The sequence below is a fragment of the Canis lupus genome, chromosome 26, assembly GCF_011100685.1.
Source record: "Canis lupus familiaris isolate Mischka breed German Shepherd chromosome 26, alternate assembly UU_Cfam_GSD_1.0, whole genome shotgun sequence".
NCBI classification, from domain to species: domain Eukaryota; kingdom Metazoa; phylum Chordata; class Mammalia; order Carnivora; family Canidae; genus Canis; species Canis lupus.
In genome coordinates, this window is record NC_049247.1 from 89,591 (window position 1) to 99,036 (window position 9,446).

The window sequence follows — 9,446 nt, forward strand, 5'->3', positions numbered from 1 at the left end:
CTCTCATCCCAACTCACTGCCCTGCTTCCTGTCTACAGAACTGCCTTTCTTGGACAGTTCATACAAGTGGGATCATGGTATATATTGTGTCTGGTTTGTTTCACTTAGGATAATGCCTTTGAAGTTTATTCTGTTACAGCACAGGCCAATAGTTTGTCCCCGTTATTGCTGAGCATTATTCCATCTTGGCTATACATTCACCAGTTAATCAACATTTAGATTACACTTTTGGGCTACTAGGAATAATCCTGCCACATACATTCACATATAAGTCTTTATGTAAACAGGGATCCCTGGGTGGCGCAGCGGTTTGGCACCTGCCCTTTGGCCCAGGGCGCAATCCTGGAGACCCGGGATCGAATCCCACTTCAGGCTCCTGGTGCATGGAGCCTGCTTCTCCCTCTGCCTGTGTGTCTGCCTCTCTCTCTCTCTGTGACTATCATTAAAAAAAAAAAAAAAAAGTCTTTATGTAAACATCTTTTCCTTTATCTTGGATAAATTCCGAGAGGTCAAATGGTTGCATTGTATAGTAGATTTATATTTCACTTTTTATTTTTTCTAAAGATTTTATTTATTCATGAGAGACCGCGAGAGAGAGAGAGGGAGAGAGAGGCAGAGACACAGGCAGAGGGAGAAGCAGGCTCCATGCAGGGAGCCTGATGTGGGACTCGATCCCAGGACTCCAGGACCACGCCCTGGGCTGAAGGCAGGCACCAAACCGCTGAGCCACCCAGGGATCCTATATTTCACTTTTTAAAGAAATTGCCAAAATCTTTCAAAGCAACTGCATCACTTTACATTCCTACCAGCAGTTTATAAAGGTTTCAATTTCTCTACTTTGCTTTTCTGCCTATAGCCATCCCAGTGGGTGTAGAGTGGTACTTCATTATGATGAAATTTATTATTTCCCTAGTGACTAAGGATGGTAAGCATCTTTTCATGTGCTATTTGCCATCTATAGATCTGCTTTGGTGAAGTGCATTCCAATCCTTTGCCCATTTTTATTTTTTTTTCTTTGCCCATTTTTCAACTGGAGTGTCTTCATACTGAGTTACAAGTGTTCAGAATATATTCTGAATACATTCCTGTATTAGATATATTTTTGCAAATATTTCAGAGTCTGTGACTTGTCTTTGCATTTTCTGAATAAAATCACTTTTAAGTGCAAAAGTTCTTATTTTGATGTAGTAGTCCAATTTATAACTTCAAAAGCAGAATCTATATACAAGCTTTCTCTTTTTTGGAGGCTGTGGTATTGGAGGTCCATCTAAGAACTCTGGCCTAACCCAAAGTCACAAATATTTTCCTATGTATTTTCTTCCAGAAGTGTTAGAGCTTTAGCTCTTATTTAAATCTATGTTTCATTTTGAGTTCATTTTTCTTGTACTGTGTCAGGTAAGAGTCAAAGTTCCTATTTTTGAAAAATTTTAATTTTGGTAAAATATACAGAACACAAAACTTATCTTAAGCACTCTTAAATGTACAGTTCAGTGGAATTGAGTCCATTCAGTGTTACATCATCATAACCACCTTCTATTTGCAGAAGGCTTTTTATCTATAAAACTGAAACTGTCCTCTGAACAGTAACCCCCATTCTACCCTCCCTCCAGTCCCTGACAACAATCACTCTACTTTCTATGAATTTGACAACTCTGAGAAACTCCTATTAGTGGAATCATGTAATATCCATCCTTTCATGACTAACTCATTGCACTAAAGATGACGTCCTCACGGTTCATCCATGCCACGGCATGTGTCAGAATCTTTTTAAGGTTGAATCGTATTTCATGCATATCTGTTATCAACACATACAGACACACACACACACACACACACACACACACACACATTCTGTTTATCCACTCATCTTTTGGTGAACACTTGGGTTACTTCCACTAAAAAGAGAGTAATTAGTAATTTTAGAAAAGTGAAAACTCTGTAATTTGAATTGAAAATACCAATATGAACCAAACTTTTTTCCTTTCCAAAGAGTCCTAGGTCTGCCTAGTGAAACAGCCTAGAAGCCATGACATTTCAGTACCAATTGTGGTCTCTGAGCATGTTAACCTACTAAATGGTACCAGGGTTCCAGAAGAAAGGGTTGGTTCCAGATTTGGGACAGGAAATACTCAGATGAACCTAGAATATCCTGTTGGGCCCAAAAGCAAGGGAGCCAGGAAGCCAGCTAAGACTGACAGAGTCATTTCAAAAGAGCTCAGGACCAAGCTACAGAGGCTCCCTCTAGCCAAAGCTGGGTCATTGTAACTCTCTAAAAGAATAAGGACTGCAATTGATTGAAACTAATTTAACAGATTAGGATTTATAAATTTCTGGGACCCCTAGTTGGTTCAGTTGGTTAAGCGTCTGCCCTGGGCTCAGGTCATGATCCCAGCCAGAGTCCTGGGATCAAGCCCCATATTGGGCGCTCTCCAGAGGGAGCCTGCTTCTCCCTCTGCCTCTACTGACCCCACCCCTGCTTGTGTTCTCTTGTGCTCTCTCTTCTTCTCACTCTCAAAATAATAAAAGTTGTAAAAAGATTTATGAATTTCTTTTTTAAGATTTTATTTATTTATGCATGAGATACAGAGAGAGGCAGAGACATAGGCAGAGGCAGAAGCAGGCTCCCTATGGGGAGCTCGATGCGGAACTCGATCCCAGGACCCTGGGATCATGAACTGAGCCAAAGGCAGACTTTCAACCACTGAGCCAGCCAGGCGCCCCATGAATTTCTTAATCATACTCAAATTAACAACAACAAAAAAATCAAACAAAAAACTCATTGCTGTCACCAATGGAGGTAATTATGGCATCAACACCTTAGTGAACCCTGGCACTTAATGGTAAAGAATTAAGTATGTACCCTGCCATTGCTATAATCCACTCAGGGCTCAATCTCAAGACCCTGAGATCATGACCTGACCAGAAATTAACATTCAGCTGCTTAACTGACTGAGCCACTCAGGCACCCTACTTCAAATAATTTCCAGGTACAGTGACCAGTGCACAAGATAACAAAACTTTCAGAAAACAAGATGATATAACAACTAATGAAAATCAACAAATAGAAAGAAACCCTCAAAGACAACATACACTGGGATATATGGCCACTGATTATAAAGCAAACATCTTATTACATTCAAGAAGACAAAAGCAAACTTCATAATTTGGCCAGAATTAGACAAATGACCTAGTAAGTATATTTGAAAAAGGGAAAGAATTAATAGAAATGGATGGGTCGCCTGGGTGGCTTGGTCAGTTAAGTGTCCCTTAATTTCAGCTCAGGTCATGATCTCAGGATCCTGAGATAGAGCCATGCATAGGGCTCCACGGTCAACATGGAGTCTCCTGGAGATTCTTTCCCTCTCTCCCTCTGTCCCTCCCTTGCTGTGTGCACACATGCTTGCTCTCTCTCTAGTAAATAAATAAATAAATCTTTCTTTAAAAAAAAGGTAGAAAACCTATTAATCATAATATTTTTAATAGATTAGAATTAGTTCATTAAAAGACAAATTATAAGAAGTTATCCAGAAAACAGCCATTAATTTTTTTTAATGTAAAGCAATAAACAATGTGTATAACTCCCCAACCTCTGTACAGAGAAAAGAATAAAAAGGCATGAAAGAAGAAAAAACAAAAACATACATAATCCCAGATCAAGTATAGCAAATAGAAAGCATATAGTAAGATGGGAGATTTAAACCCAGACATATCGGTAATTACATCAATCATAAACAAGGTGTTCCATTTAAAATAAAAGGATTGGGACGCCTGGGAGGCTCAGCGGTTGGGCATCTGCCTTCAGCTCGGGGCGTGATCCTGGGGTCTGGGACAGGGTTTCGCGTCGGGCTTCCTGCAGGGAGCCCGCTTCTCCCTCTGCCTGTGTCTCTGCCTCTCTCTCTGTGTCTCTCATAAATGAATAAATAAAATCTTAAAAAATAAATAAGTAAATAAATAAATAGAAGGATTGACAAACTGATGAAAAACAAAAAACCAAACTGATGCTGTTTAAAAAAGATGCATCTAAAATATAAAGATATAAAAAGATACAAAAGATAAAACAAGCAAAAGGAAGCTCCAGTAGCTTTATGAGCATAAAATAAACTTTAAGGGAAAAAAGAATCCCTGGAAATAAAGAGCAACTCCACAATCATTAAAGAGTCTACTCATCAGGAAAATATAATTTTAAGTTTGTTGGAGAGGATGAGCAGCCTGCTCAAAGTCAGCTACAGAGGGGTGGCTGAAATGCAAACTGGCCACCAAATGGCATCCCCTCTAATCTCTAAACTCTTAACAGCCAAGGGCTGAGAAAGTAGGGTCTTGCTCTAGCTAGGCTCCAGGACCATCCCTGAACATCCCCCCACTGCTGGAAGCACCTGCGTACACAGGCAGCCTGTCTGCTGAAGCCTCAATATCTCTTTCCTCCACAGCTAATCCTACAGATCCTTTGAGATGCACACTGTTCAATCTCATCCCCTGGGCTTCCTTCTGCCTCAGCTCTAACCCCGTGGCTGCCTGCCACCCTAGTCCCTTCTCTGAACCTCCTGGAAGATGTGAGAGGCTGGGGCCAGGGCTCTCTGACCTGTGTATCCTCAGTGCCAAATCAGTACCTGGAATACATAAACAAGCGTTTAGTAAAGGTTGTTAGTTTTGAACAAGTAATAAATGAATAAACATTGCCACATTCTAACTTTGAATTCCCCAAGAGGGTCAGTCTGGGGAAAGCTACGGATAAACAGTAGGGTATGCAAAGGAGGACCAGCCACACTTTCTCAGAAATGCGTCCTTCTAAAACTCCCTTCCCTCCCCACATTCCAGCTCACATCCGTTCTGCATTCCCAATTCATTCACTGCTCTACAAACTATGATACTAGCATGGGCTGATGGTGACAGTGTTTGAAGGGGTCCATGGGAGCAAAAGTCCTGCCCACGTACTGGAGCACAACAGAGACAAATTTTGCTAATACAATCAACTCCTACTGGGGGGGAAGAGACAGAGTCATTCCAAGCCCCTAGAAATGTAAGTGAATTTGTAATGATATATTTAAGACAGGGTGGGAGAGGAGTGTCAATGGCAGAAAGTAGCCAAACAACAAAAGCGAGTGGAAAAAACAAAACCTGCCAAGTGTTCAGCATCCTCAGAGGGTCTAGGGCTTTCAAGTCCTCTATGAAACGTCCCTTCCAATGATCACCAACTGTTGCTCAGAATTCATACTCATCAGTCTTCTAGTATCATCTTGATACCTAAAAGGAGAAACCCAGGGACCGGGCCCCTCTGGTGCACATTCTGCCCCATCCCTGAGTGGGACTGTCTACATTTACACAGAAGCCCAGGCTCTCTATCATACCCCACACTCTACCCAGAGTAGATGTACTTAACCGGTCCTGCTTTTGTCATTTCCTGGGTCCAAAGAGCTGAAAAGTAACCATTTCTAGGTAAACAGGAATGACCATTGGGGCCCAGGATGCTGAAATCTGTGTCCTGAGATTCCCAACCTATATCCTAAGGCAGTAGAATACACTAGCCAGGGAAATGGGTACAGAGCTACACCACCTGGTTCCAGTCCTGACTCTACACTGACCAGTGCTGTAACCTGCCTCCTAACTACAGGCATTAAGTAATATGTATAGAAGACTTAGCACAAAATCTCACAGTAGTCAATACTGATTATAATCGTTTGTTTGGAATGGTAACAAATACAAGACTGCTTAAAGGAAATAAGTCACCCTGAAAAATGTCAAATGGCTAAACGAAAAGAATAAACTGGTTCTCAGAAGAAGATTCTACTTCCAAACAGCCCCCAGTTTTAGCTAGTTCCTCCATTTCTATTGCCCTAGATAAAAACCTCCACCATCTCCGATCTGCACAACTGCAGTAAGCTAACTGGCCAGCCCTCTTCTGCCACTCCATCTATTCTTGTCCATCTACAACCCATTGTTTACCTAGCCAGAAGGATCTCTGGAAAACCTACGTACACTGTGCTGCCTCCTCTTTTAACAAACAGCTTCTCAGCTTCATCTGGCCTCCAGCCACCTCTGTGTTTGTTCCCCACCCTGCCCCCTCTGTCTGCCCCCGCCCCCCCACCACGTCCACAACCCTAGCCACACAAGCCTTCCTTCCATTATTACAAAAGCATCAACCTTCTCATGATCTTGGCAATGGCTGTTCCCACCCTGCTCCTCCCAGGGCCAGCATGCTCTTGTAACTTAGGCCTTGACTTAGTGGGGCCTTCTCCAATCACCCAATCTTTGACATTACCAGTTTTAATTCTAAGTGTAACTCAACTCTGATATTTTCTTTTTTGCCTGAGTGGTTTCTTCATCATTCTCTGTCATCTGCCCCCCTCCAGTAGAATGAGAACTCACCAAGAACACAGATTCTGTCAGTCTTGTTCAGCAGTACATGTCCAGGACCCAGAAGGGGGCCTGGTACATTGTGGGTGTGCTGTTCTCATTACTGCACTCCTCCTAATGCACATACACATTCACTCTGTCCTGGAAATACTACTGGCAACACCCACCACTACCATCACCACTGAATCCAAACTAAACTTTTTTTTTTAATGTTTTTTAATTTTTATTTATTTATGACAGTCACAGAGAGAGAGAGAGAGAGAGGCAGAGACATAGGCAGAGGGAGAAGCAGGCTCCATGCACCAGGAGCCCGACGTGGGATTCGATCCCGGGTCTCCAGGACCGCGCCCTGGGCCAAAGGCAGGCGCCAAACCGCTGCGCCACCCAGGGATCCCCAAACTGAACTTTTATGACTAATGTTACCTGATGTCTGTGGGACATTGGACATGGCAATCCGTTTTGAAGTTTCTTTTCCCTTAACTCTGAAGTACAAGTTCTCTCCTTTCCTCTCATCTCTATGGGTTCTGGGTCAGTCTCCAACTTCTCCTCTTCTTCTTCTTTTTAAAGATTGTATTTATTTATTCATGAGAAACACAAAGAAAGAGGCAGAGACACAGACAGAGGGAGAAGAAGGTTCCCTACAGAGAGCCTGATGTGGGACTCAATCCCAGGACTCCGGGATCACGCCCTGAGCCAAAGACAGACGCCCAACCACTGAGCTACCCGGGTGCCCCTCCAGTCCCTATTCTGCTGCCTTCTGTCAATTCCCTGAGCACCATCCTCAATGCTCTTCTCATGCTACACTCTTCTCCTTGAGCTAATCTGGCCATACCTCACCAGTACCCCTGTCCAGATCTTTTTCCTTAGACACTTGCGTAATCATTTGCCCACCAAAAAGAAGTAGGTACAGTCCACACGCAACAGAAATCTCCACCCACACTCCACTCCCAGGCCCACAGAGCAGAATCCCAGAGGTCATCCCTGGCTCAGCCTCCTTCACAAGCCACAAGCACACAACCAGTTACCAAATCCAGTTGCTTCTGCCCCCGTATCCTTTTTTTTTTTTCCTAGTTCTTCTTGACTGCATTTATTTTTTTTAATAAAATAACTTTTTATTGGTGTTCAATTTACCAACATACAGAATAACACCCAGTGCTCATCCCGTCAAGTGCCCCCCTCAGTGCCCCTATCCTTTTTTAAACTAATGTTTTCTACATACTGAATTGACGCTCGGCGTCCTGGAAGGGGGGTTCCGCACGAACCCCGCTCCGGAGAAGGGCCGGAGCTCAGGGAGGGCTCTCCCGAAAGGACAGGAGCCCCTACTCACCCAGATGGCTGAGGTCCGCACCCTGGTGGCCATCCCCGCGCTCAGTGCTGGGCGCCAGCCGGCCCCGGCTGCCGGAGGAGAAAGACAGTGAAGGCGGAATCTCCGCGCCGCCCCCGCCGCCCCCACACCCGGAAGGTCTCAGAGGCCTACACCTCCGGGTCCCTCCGCTCCCGCCCTCCCGCCGTCTCTCATGGAGCCTCTGTCTCTCCGCCCCCTACGCCCTCCCGGCTCCCAACACCGGACGCTGAGGCCACACCGGTCTTCACCGTCTCGCTGCCCTGAAGCGGAAGAGATTGGGTGCGTCGGACTCCACGAACCCCTCAGCCGGCAGCCAGGGGACTCGGAGAGACTGGCTGCCGCCACCTCCCGGATATGCAGTCACATCGGCTACGAATCTCCCTTTCGATTTTGCGACGTCTGCTCCTGATGCTTCGGCTCAAGAGGCAGGCGTAGCCGGCCCACTTCAGTTCGGGTCACCGCGATGGGAAAGTGACAAACACCTCCAAGCACGGTTTTCTAGGCCGGGCCCAGCCAATGGCGGCCGCCAGGGACGCACAGGAAGCGCGTCAGTGCGGTGCGCCCCAGAGGGGAGCAAACTACGACTCCCAGAACGCCCCGCAGCACGCCTCCGACGGCGCGGGGCATACTCCCGGGAGGAGCTCAGTGCCCCCGGGCCTACCCTGGGCGCCCGCCTAGGGGCTTGAAATACCGCGGACCACGACAGTGGTGGAGGCGACGACGCAGAGGGGAGTGCGGTCAGTTGCGGTGAAAGCGTGCCGACTGCTCTCCTTTTCTGAAATGGTTAAAGCCCAAGTTCACATGGTAACAGCTCAGAAGTTCATGAGGACGTGTTAACATAAGTGACACCTTAACGAGTATTAAAAAATAACGAGTGAGGGACGCCTTGAACGTCTGCCTTCCGCTCAGGTACTGATCCGGAGTCCTGGAGTTCCTCGCGGGGAGCCTTTCTTCCTCTGCCAGTGTCTCTGGCTGTCTCCGTGCCTCTCATAATAAAGCCTTTCAAAATAATAAATAACGAGTGAACACTGGCCTTGTTTTACATTTTTCTCGGGTGAAAATCTTTTAATTTCTGGCTTAATAGAAAACAGCTGGAGGAGCACCTGGGTAGCTCAGTGGTTGAGGGTCTGCCTTTGGTCGTGATCCGGTCTGGGATTGAGTCCCAGCGGGGAGCCTGCTTCTCCCTCTGCCTGTGTCTCTGCCTCTCTACGTCTCTCATGGATAAATCTTAAAAAAAAAAGAAGAAAAAGAAAAACAGCTAGATTCTTGTTTGCTCCTGTGTTCAGTCTGTTGCATGTGCTGTTTCTGTCGAAGTGTTTAGAGGAGATCCAGTCTCACACAAGTATGTAGTTGGGAAAGAACGGGATATTTTCATATGCTTATAGGACAATCATGGATGTCTGTGATCAGCACAAGCTACTTGGGATTCTATAATATGGTCTGAAATGAACGTCTGCTCTATCAGGATCTGTCTTCAGCTTTGAGTGGACAGTTGTGTTGTACTGGAAGCTGGCAGACACAAGTTTTCACAGAAATTCACAGTGGCAGGTACAAGTTTTCCAAAATTCTCCTACTCCTTTAAAAACTCTAATTTTGGGAGCGCCTGGGTGGCTCAGTCCTGTGGGCTTCTGATCTCAACTCAGGTTTTTTTTTTAATTTTTTTTATTTATGATAGTCACAGAGAGAGAGAGAGAGAGAGAGAGGCAGAGACATAGGCAGAGGGAGAAGCAGGCTCCATGCACCGGGAGCC

General features: G+C 45.3%; 1 protein-coding gene across 9 annotated transcripts in view; it reads right to left on the reverse strand.

Moving 5' to 3' along the window:
* The window catches only part of ZNF268 (zinc finger protein 268), a 39,295-nt gene extending 31,050 nt beyond the window's left edge, over positions 1-8,245 (reverse strand). For 2 of the 9 annotated variants that reach the window (XM_038574544.1, XM_038574541.1), the window contains exons 1-3: positions 7,945-8,245; positions 7,679-7,746; positions 6,775-6,908 (exon numbers count right to left, since the gene is read on the reverse strand). In XM_038574544.1, the coding sequence (XP_038430472.1) occupies positions 6,775-6,864 (90 nt within the window). In that variant the 5' untranslated portion in view covers positions 6,865-6,908; positions 7,679-7,746; positions 7,945-8,245. Of the gene's footprint in view, positions 1-6,774; positions 6,909-7,678; positions 7,747-7,934 lie in introns of all 9 variants that reach the window. The other 7 variants (XM_038574543.1, XM_038574542.1, XM_038574549.1 and 4 more) reach the window with 7 other exon arrangements.
* Positions 8,246-9,446: the final 1,201 nt, after the last annotated feature.